This window comes from Sinocyclocheilus grahami, unplaced genomic scaffold (genome assembly GCF_001515645.1).
Source record: "Sinocyclocheilus grahami isolate Dianchi unplaced genomic scaffold, SAMN03320097.WGS_v1.1 scaffold642.1, whole genome shotgun sequence".
NCBI lineage: Eukaryota > Metazoa > Chordata > Actinopteri > Cypriniformes > Cyprinidae > Sinocyclocheilus > Sinocyclocheilus grahami.
The window spans coordinates 27,058-41,708 of NW_015505821.1; the positions used below are offsets into that span (position 1 = coordinate 27,058).

A 14,651-nucleotide genomic window follows, 5' to 3' on the forward strand; every position below is an offset into this window, starting at 1 on the left:
TATATATATATATATATATATATATATATTGTATTGCAAGTATTCTTGGGACAGATCTGTTATATAATATGGTGAATTGTCTACAGTCATAAATAATTTTGTGGTGATAAATAGTGTTTATTAGTTATTTTAGTCAATTTGAGTTGTATTGAACCCATTTTATTATATAATATATGGAAGTGCCATCATGAAGTGCCTCACAGATCACTAGGACTACACTGGTGCTTAGGCATAAATGTTCCCTTTCGAAAGGTCTCCCATTGTGTTGGGGAAACTCCTGTTTATTCTGATACTAAAGCCTGTTTTGTTCACGTTCATGTAGCTGCATGAACCAATGGCGCTTCAGCCTGCCAAAAGGGGAGGAGCCGACCTCTATATAAGTCGGCTCTGAGCACCATTTGTCAGAATTTTTCTTCTTCAGCAACGAAGATTATCTCCTTGCTGACTCTGCAAGCAAGAAGCCTAAGAAGAAAGAAGTTCAGCTCAGCCTTGCTGCTCGCCACCGTAGAAGGAGACCCCGGCAGCGGAAGAAGATATATAGACAGCAAATATATAGACAAGAAATATTTTTGTTGTCGAGTAGTCGTTTGATCTCATATGACCTTATGTAAGAGCCTGCAATAATGTAGTTTGACCAGTGTGGCACTGTAGCGCAAGACTGTAATTCAGCTCTACTGATGCAATTCAAGAGAAGAAGACACAGCGCTTCAGTTCAGACCAAACGCAACTGAAACTGGAAGCTGCTGAGCGGCGTTTGGATGAATATATAAATATATGTTGCGCGCGTTTCCTCTCAATAACAAAATAAACAAAAAAAACTGACAGCGGTGAGAAAGCAGCAGTTAAGAACATGTCTGATTACAATGATGTGGATGTTTGCACGAGCTCTGCAGTTTTGTACTCCAGTAAAGTCCAGTCATGTCACGTTTATTTATATAGTACTTTATGCCAGTGTTTCCCAACCGGGGTGCCGTCTGTCGAGAGCAGGGGTGTCGTGTAAAAATATATTTTTTAATTGCTAAAATGTAAAAAAAAGCATCTATTATATAATATACATTTCTGATGTCGCCAATAATTAGAGATGCACCGAAATTTCGGCTGCCGAAAATTAGTTCACCGCTCTGGTTTCATTTTCACATGGTGTGACGCTCTGTGTATTATCCCGCTCTATGCGTGTGTGTGCTCCGCTCAGTCGCTCCACTCGTATACCGTTCATGCGAATCGGAACAGCAAAGTCCACTCAAACATTGAGCCGACAGGAAACATGGATGTAGTTCAGTATTGTTTCTGTCTGCAATAGCCCTACTGTGTTGTAACATGGTGTGGTATATGAGCAACTCTGCTAACGCTGCCCTCTCATTCATTGATTTGCTAACCGCTATGTTATCCTCACGTCTTCTGATAATAATAGCTTTCTAGGACTAAACATTATTTGGATAATTGGTAAAAAAAAAAAAAAAAAAAGTTAAATATCTTACCCCTACTGCTAGACCTACCTGAAAAACTAAAAAGCAATTTAGGAAGGCCTGTCGTTATTTTTAATTTGTGCTATCATTATTAATTTCTTTATTTGTTCTTATTTTATTACTGACTGCTTACTTGTTATTTTTTATTCAATTCAAAGTTTGAAATCAAGCTATCTTGTGCTACTGCACCAAAATTACCCCACTGCAAAATTTAAAAAACACTGAGTGAGCAAAAATTTGTGAGATAGCTAGTTATAATGGTAATTAAATAATGTTTACATATGTATAAAAGCCTACATTAAAATATGTCATATAAATTGGTCTCTTCATTAGAAATTAGCCTACTGATTGCCACCATTGATGGACAAAAAATTGTAATAATATTACAAATATCTGTATGACATTATATTCTGCAGTTCTTCCCTGTTGTACCGAATATCTATACTTTTCAAATTATATCAAAGTTAGAAATTCAAATATTGTGACAAAATTAATTTTGTTTGTTAAAGTTTGTTATTTTCCAAAGGGTGCCGCGACTAAAAAAAGGTTGGGAAACACTGCTTTATGCAATAGATAGCCTTAAATCAAGCAGCTTTACAGTATTAAACATGAAAAACCAGAGTCAGTGTCGCTTTCAGTTAGAATTACAACTTGATTTTCTGCTATAAAGCAGCTCTCCAGAGCTAGCTAATAGGGGTGGGAATTGCAGGGTACCTCAAGATACGATATGAATCATGATATATGACTCACGATACGATAAAATCACGAATACAGTGATTCTGCAATAATCGATATATTGCTAGACAATCCTATAACGATACATCACTATATCTGTCTAACTATAAAAAAATGCCTGTGAAAAGGTTAAGTGCAAGTTCTATCTCTTTATTCAAGTCCAAACTGATAGAAAACGATGTTAAGTAAATTAATAATTTTATTCTTGGACTTATTAAAAGCTTACACATTTTTTTGTGTGTAAATCAACACATTTAACTGCTTATCAACTTCATTATTGCTCAAGTTCATTATTTCAAATGTAGACGCGCAGCAAGCACACACTGCACACTTCTGCGCCGCATTACGGCTCTGACAAGGTTTTGTTTCGTCGTCCATGCCATAGGTGCAGATTGATGTTTCTGCCAGTCGGTGCCCACTGCCCACACTGCACTTGTACTATCTAAAGAGAGAGAGAGCATCCAGTTCTGTTGACATAAAACTGGACGCGCCGGCGCCACTCTTTCTCAGTCATATAGTGAGGGAAATCCACCTGCGATCCGAGCTGAGAGGTTAGGCTACTCACGGACTCAATATGTGCTCTGCAATGATAACATGATCGATGCCTACATTCCACTCTGATAGCTGTTTCGGGGCAGTTTTTTTAGTTCTCATCTCCATAAACATAAGATGGCGGTGTATCTCTTGATTTGTTGTCGGTCTACCATTACGCTCGTATTTCTTCTTCGCTGTGAATTACAATTTCTATTCATCTGACCGTCAGCAGTCTGGGAAGCGCCACCACAAGAAGTCTGGAGGTACTGCCTCCCCGGTAAGCCAAAGTGGTACACAGCCACAGTGTGGGTATGAATTTAGACCTTTTGAATGTTTAAAAAAATATCGATACTTGGTGCCAGAGTATCGATAATGTCTCGCAGCTGGAAATATTGCGATAAATTGGCACATCGATTTATTGTCCCACCCCTACTAGCTAATGATAAAATCGTTTTATTAGTATGGAAAAATATATATTGTTTCATTAAAGTGATAGTTTGGTTTGTAGAGATCAAAGCTTGATCTTGCTCAGGACTGTTTTGATTATCATAACCCTATTAGGTTTTTTAAGAGAGATTATGTTGTGAATAAAATAGTTTATCCAAAAATAAAAATTCTCATCACTTACCTTTTTGTTTCTTATCCATATGACTTACAAAAGGAGATCTGTCATTCAGTTATTTTCATATAGCTAATTAATTGGTGAATGAGAGTTTCTCTGATTGCAATATCGTCGACTTGATTGCACAGACACTATTTAAGCTGAACTGAGCTGGATGATGACATCACTGAATTCAATGATGAACTGCCTTTAACTGAAAATTGAGTGTTTACTATTGTCACTTTGCATTATTGACACACTATTTTCCTAATTAATGCTGTACAGTTGCTTTGACACAATCTGTATTGTTAAAAGCACTATATAAATAAAGGTGACTTGACTTGGTCCAGCGGGATTTCTTTTGCTGATATTTGTGCAGCCCCCCGGATGATCGTCGCCGTCTACCTTCACCAGGTTTTATAACTTGGATGTCCCTGCCCTGCAGGCACAGATTTTGTCCACTTAATTCTATCTAATCACCTTTGTAAGTCGAGAGGGTTATGTTATGTAGTCCTCAGCCTAAACCCCTTGGGTCTCATTATTGGCTCATGCTTACGGGAGCCCTCAGTACGAGTGCTTTGGGGCTGGGCTCGCAGAGCAGCTTCATTTCTGCACTTGCTTATAGCACAGCGCTATTGGACGTGTTCCCCATAAGCGTGTTAACACAACGGGAGAGACCATTCAAAAGGGAATGCTCCAGTTACTAACATAACAACGGTTCCCTGAGGTAAGGGAATGAGCATTGCGTAGGCTGCCGTGCAATAAGGCTGCCCTCGAATCGATGACTGTTGCTTCAGTCGAAATATTCTGCCGAAATGGCGCTCAGAGCCGACTTATATAAAGGTCGGCTCCTCCTCTTTTGGCGGGTTGACGTGCCAGTGGTTCGTGCAGCCACACGAACGTGAACAAATCAGACTTCAATATCAGAGTAAACAGGAGTTTCCCCATAACCGTGTCAATGCAGTGCTCGTTCCCTTATCTCAGGGAACCGAGGTTACGTTAGTAACCGGAGCGTTTTTATGCATCAAAACAAACCTATTTTTGTATTTCTTTCTTTTTAATTTTTCTAGGAAAAACTCAAATTCTTTAATGAATTAAACTGGAAATCTACTTCAGCAGTGCTGAAACTACTCTTAAAGCTTCAGTGATTCATGCTAGTGCCCATATAACCACTTTCTAATGTTTGTAGTGGTGAATATGGAGGCATTATTATCCTGGAATATGTAATAATTACATATTAAATATGATGCAGCTGATCCAGTAAAATGATCTCATCCTGTAAAATATATATGGGTCTTTCCTAGGGGCAGCCCTGCTATAAATTCCAGTTTTATAAAGTTCTCCACTTTTTTGTTAAAATTAGGTTATGGGGTTGATGATACACTCCTGTTGTTATGAGACTGTGTTATGTGGCATTTGGCCTCTGATGTGTGAATCTATTGCTAGGGTATGATAATATTTGACATCTGACCTCCCTTCCTTGTCACTATTTCTGATTCAGTTTATCTTGACACCCTGCAGAATTTATCAGCATTTTTTACTGGTGTAGTGACTATTTGGCTTGCTTTATACAGTAGTTGTGGTTTACATATTGTTTATGTATATTTCTGTTGTTTTGTCTGCTCTGTAGCTCATCCAGAGAAACTTAATTCCGATCTCAGGACCTGACCCGAGCATGACTGCTGACAGTCTAACTAACAGTTTACTAAGATTAGTAATATTAGCGTTTTGCAATATTGCTTAAAAACAGTTTTGAGTTGAGGGCAGAGCTCTGAATATGTATAATGATTTTATTTAATTTTTTTCCTGGTTTAAGTCAGTCACTAGCTTCCTTCATGCAGTTTATTGTCTGTGGTATCAGCCCTCAGATATACAGGTGCATCTCAATAAATTAGAATGTCGTGGAAAAGTTCATTTATTTCAGTAATTCAACTCAAATTGTGAAACTTGTGTATTAAATAAATTCAATGCACACCGACTGAAGTAGTTTAAGTCTTTGGTTCTTTTAATTATTATGATTTTGGCTCATATTTAACAATCTCAACATATTAGAATACTTCATAAGACCAAAAAAAAAAAAATTTTTTAGTGAATTGTTGGCCTTCTGGAAAATATGTTCATTTACTGTACATGTACTCAATACTCAATTAATTTGCTTTAATTACTGCCTCAATTCGGCGTGGCATGGAGGTGATCAGTTTGTGGCACTGCTGAGGTGGTATGGAAGCCCAGGTTTCTTTGACAGTGGCCTTCAGCTCATCTGCATTTTTTGGTCTCTTGTTTCTCATCTCCAGACTCTAGGACCTTGGTTTCCAAGTGCAATACAAAACTTGCTCTCATCTGAAAAGAGGACATTGGATCACTGGGCAACAGTCCAGTTCTTCTTCTCCTTAGCCCAGGTAAGACGCCTCTGACGTTGTCTGTGGTTCAGGAGTGGCTTAACAAGAGGAATACGACAACTGTAGCCAAATTCCTTGACACGTCTGTGTGTGGTGGCTCTTGATGCCTTGACCCCAGCCTCAGTCCATTCCTTGTGAAGTTCACTCAAATTCTTGAATCGATTTTGCTTGACAATCCTCATAAGGCTGCGGTTCTCTCGGTTGGTTGTGCATCTTTTTCTTCCACACTTTTTCCTTCCACTCAACTTTCTGTTAACATGCTTGGATACTGCACCCTGTTAACAGCCAGCTTCTTTGGCAATTAATGTTTTTGGCTTACCCTCCTTGTGAAGGGTGTCAATGATTGTCTTCTGGACAACTGTCAGATCAGCAGTCTTCCCCATGATTGTGTAGCCTAGTGAACCAAACTGAGAGAACATTTTGAAGGCTCAGGAAACCTTTGCAGGTGTTTTGAGTTGATTAGCTGATTGGCATGTCACCATATTCTAATTTGTTGAGACAGTGAATTGGTGGGTTTTTGTTAAATGTGAGCCAAAATCATCACAATTAAAAGAACCAAAGACTTAAACTACTTCAGTCTGTGTGCATTGAATTTATTTAATACACGAGTTTCACAATTTGAGTTGAATTACTGAAATTAACTTTTCCACAACGTTCTAATTTATTGAAATGCACCTGTAATATATGTAAAAATGTATCATTTTTATGTGAAAAGATAAGAGGCTGAGCAGTGAGTGATCATCAGGCCTTTTTCTGCACTGATTTTTTGCTAGAAAATATTTGGAATTCTGGCGATTAGATATATAAAATTCAAATTCATGGTAAAATGTGTTCAATAGTACTGCCAAAATGTTTAATTTAAGGGGTCATATGATGCAATTTCAAGTTTTCCTTTCTCTTTGGAGTGTTACAAGCTGATTGTGCATAGATAAGATCCCTGAAGTTGCAAAGACTAAAGTCTCAAAACCAAAGAGATGTTCTTTATCAAAGTTAAGACTCTGCGACGCCCCCCTAAAATGACTTGTTCTAACACGCCCCCACATATCTACCTCACTATGTGGAAATATTAGCATAATGCCACCCAAATGTTCACGTTAGTGTTGCGAGCGAGCGAGAGAGAGAGAGACGGGGTCACATCAAAGTGCAGTCAGCTGTCTTAACCGTGGCTTGTGTACTGCAAACACATACCAGCTTCATCACTGTGTCTGTCACGCGACTCTGTTCCCCTTTCGGGCTCTGTCTTTACATTTATTTTGAAAGATGAAGCTCGCGATTATGGTAAGGGGTGTTACATTTCCGACGAGTGCTTGCGGTGTTCGGCCAATCACAATGCACTGGGTCAGCTGGCCAATCAGAGCAGACTGCGCTTGTCGGAAGGAGGGACTTTGTAGAAAACAAAGCGTTTGAGAGAGGTGGGGCATAGAGGACCTACAATAATGTACAGTATTTGAAAAATAATGTGTTTTTTGAACATTAAAGCATGTCAACATATTCTGTTACACCAAATACACCAAATAATGATCTTTAAAAAAGCTTCAAATGACCCCTTTAACAAGCACTAAATGGGTGCTGATTCTGTGTGGTAATCCTACATGTTTTTTTGTTTTAGCAAATTAAAACTAAAATTAAATCTCATGTTGAATCTAGCCAGGTTGAATCTGGACACTACACACAATGAATAAAAACATTTTCTAGCTATTTTTTCTAATCATGTATGTCTGGGAAAATTATGGAAAAGTCAAAAGGTGTGAGAACCCTGAAATAAAGACAAGTCGCCTCTTTGTCATCCAGGCAGGGGAGCTGTTGAAGAGGCTTCTGACCCACGAATCTGAGACCCATCAGCCATCAGAAAGTGAACTGTCATCATCTTGTAGCTTGCCCTCTCTTCTGGATGACAGTGTGGAAATCAAGCCGGCGAGGCCTTCCAAAACAAATAAGCAAACTGTTGGAACACAAGGTTAGTAGGCTAGTTTGACATTTCAGCTTAGCTGGCACTTTATTGCATTTACAAATTCTGCTTATTGCAAAGATCTGCTTTTCCGGTTTCAAATGAATAGCTTGTTTAAATACACACAGTTGTTAAGAGCCGTGCTCGGCCAGACAGTATAGATCAGAGAGAGAATCTGAGAGGGACTCCCCAAAAGCAGGCAAGCCACATTAACAGTTCATTTTCAGTGCTAAAGCAGGGAAACATCAGCTCTGTGGCTCCGTTCTGATGAAGGCTGAAGAGGAGACCTCGAGTACTCGCAGGATGCCAGAGCTCTGACCCTCATGAGAATACACTTTTGCCCAAATCTCATTTCTGACAAAGCCAGCCAGCCTTCATTTTCCCTTTAAACCTGTCTTAATCAGTCCTGCTGTTCAGATTCAAAAAGCTCCCCAATCCCCTTCCCGAGCTCTCTCTCTTTCTTTTCTTTCTCGTTTCTCCTCTGTCTTGCTCTTCCACTGTCTCTCTGAGCTGCGCTTTCCTTCTCTTTTCTTTGTTTCAGGAATTCAAAGTGCTGAAGAGGACAGTGCCGACCAAAGCCCAGTGGAAAGTATTCCTATTAGAGGTAAAAAGGCAGATCGAAGAAGCGCCCGTTCGGGAGTTCTTCTGTGTCCGTTTTGTCTTTCTCCCCGCACAGTAGATAATGGGGGTCCCTTTTTTTCCCAACTGGATAGCTGTGAAAGGATGATCAAGGTGAATCAGAGGTCAAAGTCCCACCTGAAGAGTGGAACGGTTCTTCTAATTATCGGCAGAGAAAACAAACCCGTCTCTTTTCTTCTGCCTTAGGTATGGCTGAAACTGAGATTCTCAGAGCGCATAATGCGGAGGTTTAATTGTCCACCGGCCGGGTTGGGGGTGCCGCACAAGATCTGTCATTGGTTCTCATTTTCTGCTAAACAATGCCAGCCAGAGGCGGACTTGAAAAGACTGGATGTCAAGGCATCCTTTGAAAAGCCTCGTGTAGCAAGTCTCAGCGCCAGCTCAGAAATGTAAAACTATCCATTATTCCACTTGGCTATCTGATTTCAAACTGTGCCTTTCATGCGCAGGGCTAGCCCAAGAGCGCCACGGAGAGAGAAGTCCAGCTTCTCACTGCAACTAATCAAAGGCATTATGGTAGTAGAAAACCGCCTCTGCTATCCCTGGCTGCTTATACGCTGTTTACAGGCGGCTAATGAAGACTGCGTTGAGTTCTGTTGTCTTTCGTATTACATCACTTTGCAATCATCAGTGGAAACAGCGTCCGAATGTTGGCCTTCCGCTGTCTCCATGTTGGTAAAGTGCCGCCATGCACAATAGTGTTTTATGTATATGGCGAACAAAAAAGAAATCTTTAGATGCTTTTTCTACGAGGTTCTGATGCCTATATTTTGCAGTCATTACACCGGAAGAAACGAGCAACAAACAACATGCCATACTACAGATATCAGCATAACGAGATGCTGGAAAGTATTTTGTCTTTGGGGGCATAAACCACTTTGCAATTTGTTTTTCTGTTTGCTTTCGGCATTTAAAACTGACATACTTTTGTTTTCCAGGGCTCGTTTTCAAAAATGATTTTAAGCTTGAATGCTCGCTGGTTAAAGATCTCAATTTCCATAGAACATTTATAGAAGTTTATAGAACATGAAAGACAGTGTTTTAATGGAATCCTATAAGATGGTGCGACAACACAAAAGCCAGCGGGTTCTTTTTTGCCGAGACGGCAGCCTGTCTGTGTGCGTCTGGATTAGATCAATAGTTTAGTGCTCACTGACTCTTTTTCACCTCCTCTCTTTGCTCATCAGTGGCCTTAAAGAGCTGATGTTGGTTCATCAAGCATCAGGGCTCTGGAAAGTTGGAAGTCGAGGTCTTAAGCAAATATTTGACTAGCTGCTTTCGCATTTTGTAATTTTTTTTTCTATTTTTTTTTCTATAGAGACCAAAGCATATCAGCTGCTTAAACAGTCTGTGGCACAAGAGAGGCACTGGAGTGACTTGGAGGAGCAGAATTCTGAGCCGTCAGGTAACGGAAAATAATAATCACTTTTTAATTTTAATAATATATGTACATAAATAGCCCTTTCTCTTTTAAACTACATGTGCAGCAGCGCCCATTTAACCCAGTTACATTTAAAAAATGTGGAGAGTTGACTGTTATTCATAGTCAATATTTGTATTTTATCAGACAAATATATGATATTTCTATGTACATTATAATTATAGTGATCATAAAAATTAACAACCCTGTGTATGCATGCATATAATGCATTTTTTAATATTGTAGTATAAATGTGTAATAATAACACCCTTTTTCCTTCTGTTTTTATTTAAATTATTAATTTGTTATCCAAAGATATCAACAAATTGGAGAGGTCTGAGGTGCTCCGGGACTCTTTAACGCAAAACAGTCGGTAAGTACTCATAAATATATATATATATATATATACAGTAAATAAGTATTTCCATTTGTCCTCTTTTAATAAAAAAGCAATGTGTTTGTCCTTGAAACACTCTTAGCATCATTAACACGACTTCATGTGGGAGGCATCAGTCAAGCTGTATTTTCATTCAGAGGTTCCTCTCTCATCATCGGCATTATTTGATTGCTTCAGTAAATCAGGGCTTTGAATGAAGAAAAAGGATCTTGAGGGTACAATGTTTAGGTTTTCACATCAACACAAGTTCACACAATCAGCTAAGACACGCAGCGCCTCTCCTCCACGAATCCATTAGGGCAGGTAATGGATGGGTGAACCTCGAGAAGAGTAATCGTCTCTGATTTCACATGCTTTTCCGAGCATCACGCTGACACAAGAGTCGAAAGTTTCCCCCCTCTTTCTCCTTTTCTCTCTTCTGCCCACTCTTTGCCCGCCTCCCCTGGCTCTCTCTCAGCTAGTTTACTCTATTTGCAGAGGAAAGGGTATAATGATTGCACTCTGACAGAGCTCTCTGATGGATGCTACAGTCTGCCCAATGAATGGCCTCATTAATAAACATAAGCTGTCTCTAGTGCGAGATGATTTTGGATCATCCCAGAACCTCACAGAGCTCCTGAGAGAACCCTGCCGGAGACTCGCCATCGCTTGTGGAGGGTTAGAGGTTGTTTAAAGCTCACAACAAAGATGATGGTTAGCATTGGAGCATTTGCTTAGCTTTCAAGTAAAACATTTTGTGGCCTTTTTTGGGTTTTGTTTTTTTGCTGCGTTGAAGAATTCCTCTTGCCAGTCACTTCTTGCGCTTTATTGCCTCTACAAGTACCCTGCACTCGAGCACCAGTAGAACACTACATGTGCTGTTCCCCCGTCCTCTCTGCTTTCTCGCTCTCTCGTCTCCGTCACTTACTGCTGTCATTCTGTCACTGAGCCGATGGGCACATTAAAAGACCTTCTGGTTCAGACCAAAACTCCCGACAAAATAGTAATAAAGCAAAATAAAATAAATCAAGTGCCTCTCTTTCTTAGCCATAATTATGATTTTGCTGTTAAGCCGAGACCGTAGCTGAAGAATCAGTGTTTAAAGCAAGCGCTTTGGTGCAAAAAAATGCATTTATGGGTCTTTGTGCGCCTCCTCATTATGCGTGGGGCTGATTCATTAAGTAATTGGTTTGCAGTTGTTTACATGAGTATTAAGGCCCCCTATTCAGCAGTCTTTTGAGAGATACATTGTGCAAATGTTGCATGTTATGAATGCCCAATGAGAGGCGGGGGGCCAGGCCTATTGGCCAAACACTGCACTGGGCTGAAAAGACCAGAGAAAAGCGTCAGGCGCTGCTTTGCATAGCAATGACGCGCCCATAATAAGCTTTCCAGATTAAATACATGCAGTCCATACAAGATGCAAAGAGATACTCTTAACACATTTATGTGTGTTCATTTCACTATTATAGCACTGAAGATAATTGGGGTCTTTCATATCCACCCCCATTTTTTTTTTTTCTTAATTCCCTTCCCTGTGCTCTCCTCTCGTCAGCGTGCCGTTTTTACTGCAAAATACTTTTATCAAACACAGCGTTTTATTGTGTTATAATTCAGAGGCTGTGTGGACAGACCAGGCAGTATTTGTTCCGCCTGTGTGCCGCAGTGATTCAGGAAGGAGAGCGCTGGAATAAGCAGCTGCACTCCATTTAAAGGCCTCTTGTTCCTGCACTTTGTTTAAGGCTGCATGCCACAGCTTCCTCCTCTTCAGCCGCTATGGTGTCTTCTGCTACTGCAGGCATGTAGCGCAGATCTCACTCGCTTGCTGTTTCTTAATGTCCCACTCTGTTGCTTTATGAAAAATAACAGGGTAGGATTAGTGGGTTTAACATCTTCAACATTTGATCAATTTCTCACATTGTCATTGAGGAAAACAATTGTGTTTGTGTAACAGCAGCAGGATTGTTAATACGTAAAAATAAATACATTTGTTCTTTCACACACCCTTGTAAGAATTTTCACAGTTTAAGTCTTTGTTTTCATATTTTTCTATTCATTTTTATTTTTAGTACAAGTTAACCTATGCAAATGAGAAATGTTGTCGTGCAATTGTGCTTGTGTAACAGCAGCAGGATTGTTAATACGTAAAAATAAATACATTTGTTCTTTCACACACCCTTGTAAGAATTTTCACAGTTTAAGTCTTTGTTTTCATATTTTCTATTCATTTTTATTTTTAGTACAAGTTAACCTATGCAAATGAGAAATGTTGTCGTGAGAAATGTTAATCTGCCACACAGCTGAAATGAAAAGTTGATTAACGTTTATTTTATTTATTATTTTAAGTAGCAACAAATGTTTTAGTTAGTAGTTTTAGTCAACTATAATAACACTGGTGAGTGTCTTCAGCTGTCCACCAGTGGTGGTGTAATAGCACTAAACAGCAGTAGCCAGTGGGGGTCACTCTCTTTCTTTGTGCCTATCCACCTGCTTTTGTATACTAAAAAAGAATATCCTCTGTATGCATACCAACATTTATTTCACTGAGCCAAAAATGCCGTGAGGTGAGGTCTTCATCTTGGGATGCTAAAATAATACCAGATAAAAAAATGGCAATAAATGCAGTGACCTAGTTCCCTTGAGGTGCTGTCTGTGTATACATGCAACACAAATGAAAAGAAAAGCCCCCATGCCTGCTCTCCTGCTCTTCTGGTTATTAGCCAGCAGAGGGAACTCATATTTAGCCCAGCCGTTGGTACCGTGACAGTGGCAGCCGGTGACCAGTAGAGGGCGCTCTGTCTGCTGCTCTGAATCATTACCTCGCTCCAGAGCTCTTGGCTCTTACAGGGGTCTAATCAATGGTAAATCAGTGCTGCTGTGGGCAATGTTCCCTCTAATTTGTTTTCTTGCTGAGCAAAACTTTTCTCTATTGGACGGACATTTCGGCCACCTGAGCAAAAACATTCTTTATACCAGACCTGTACAGCGCGCACACAAAAAAAGTGTGTGACTTTTAACTTTAATGTGCTATTTGTATTTAATTTGACCCGTGACTAAATAATGTACATTTTAGGTTACCTTTTTTACAGTATAATACACTGCCATTCAAAAGTTTGGGATCAATAATGTTTATTAAAGAAGTTTCTTATGCTCATCAAGGCTGTATCTATTTGATAAAAAATACTGAGTATTATTTCACAAAATAATATTGTGAAATATTATTGCAATTTAAAATAAAAGTTTTCTATTTTAATATACTTTTTAAATATAATTTATTCCTATGAAGCAAAGTTGAATTTTCATCATCATTACTCCAGTCTTCAGTGTCACATGATCCTTCACAAATCATTATAATATGCTGATTTATAATCAATGTTGGAAACAGTTGTGCTGCTTAATATTATTTTGGGGGCCTGTGATATTTTTTCAGGATTCTTTGATAAATAAAAATTTAAAAAGAGCAGTGTTTATTCAAAATAGAAATTATGTGTTACAATATACACTACTATTCCAAAGTGTGTGATCAGTAATTTATTTATTTATATTTTTTTAAGAAATTAATACAGCAAGAATGTGTTAAATGGATAAAAAATGTTAGTAAAGACTTATATTTTTAGAAAAGATTTCTATTTTGAAAAAAATGGTTCTTTTTAACTTTTCATTAATCAAAGAAAAAAAGTATCAAAGGTTCCAAAAAAAAAAAAATAATATATATATATATATTAAGCAGCACAACAGTTTCAACACTGATAATAAATCAGCATATTAGAATGATTTCTGAAGGATTATGTGACGCTGAAGACTGGATTAATGATATATTTTTTTAAGAAATTAATACAGCAAGAATGTGTTAAATGGATAAAAAATGTTAGTAAAGACTTATATTTTTAGAAAAGATTTCTATTTTGAAAAAAATTGTTCTTTTTAACTTTTCATTAATCAAAGAAAAAAAGTATCAAAGGTTCCAAAAAAAAAAATTATATATATATATTAAGCAGCACAACAGTTTCAACACTGATAATAAATCAGCATATTAGAATGATTTCTGAAGGATTATGTGACGCTGAAGACTGGATTAATGATGCTGAAAATTCAGCTTTGCTTCACGTGAATAAATTATATATTAAAATAGGAAACCAATATTTGAAATTGCAATAATGTTTCACAATATTACTGTTTTTTTTCTGTATTTTCGATCAAATAAATACATCTTTGATGAGCATAAGAGACTCCATTAAAAAACAAGGTCAAGTGTTTATTAGGTTTATAATATAGGCCTAACATAATATAATATCAAAACAAACTGAATCATTTAAACCGATAGAATGGAATACAAACTGAAGCATTTAAACTGAGATCTGTAAGTTAAATATTTTTAAAAAACGTGAACGTGAATTCTTCTATAGCTATCTAAACATCCCTATGAAGTACAGTTTGCACAATACACCTGTGTGTGACTGTAAATGTCTCTGAGTTTTGTTACCGTTCTGTGCCCATCATCCGCTATTTCCAGCACTTAATCAAGCCACTCTT

General features: G+C 38.3%; 1 protein-coding gene across 1 annotated transcript in view; it reads left to right on the plus strand.

The window, feature by feature from the left end:
- LOC107558343 (centrosomal protein kizuna) overlaps nucleotides 1-14,651 on the plus strand; it is a 50,397-nt gene that overhangs the window by 21,021 nt on the left and 14,725 nt on the right. The window contains exons 5-8 of the mRNA XM_016241999.1: nucleotides 7,527-7,692; nucleotides 8,225-8,287; nucleotides 9,641-9,727; nucleotides 10,058-10,115. Coding sequence (XP_016097485.1) covers nucleotides 7,527-7,692; nucleotides 8,225-8,287; nucleotides 9,641-9,727; nucleotides 10,058-10,115 — 374 coding nt within the window. The remainder of the gene's footprint in view (nucleotides 1-7,526; nucleotides 7,693-8,224; nucleotides 8,288-9,640; nucleotides 9,728-10,057; nucleotides 10,116-14,651) is intronic.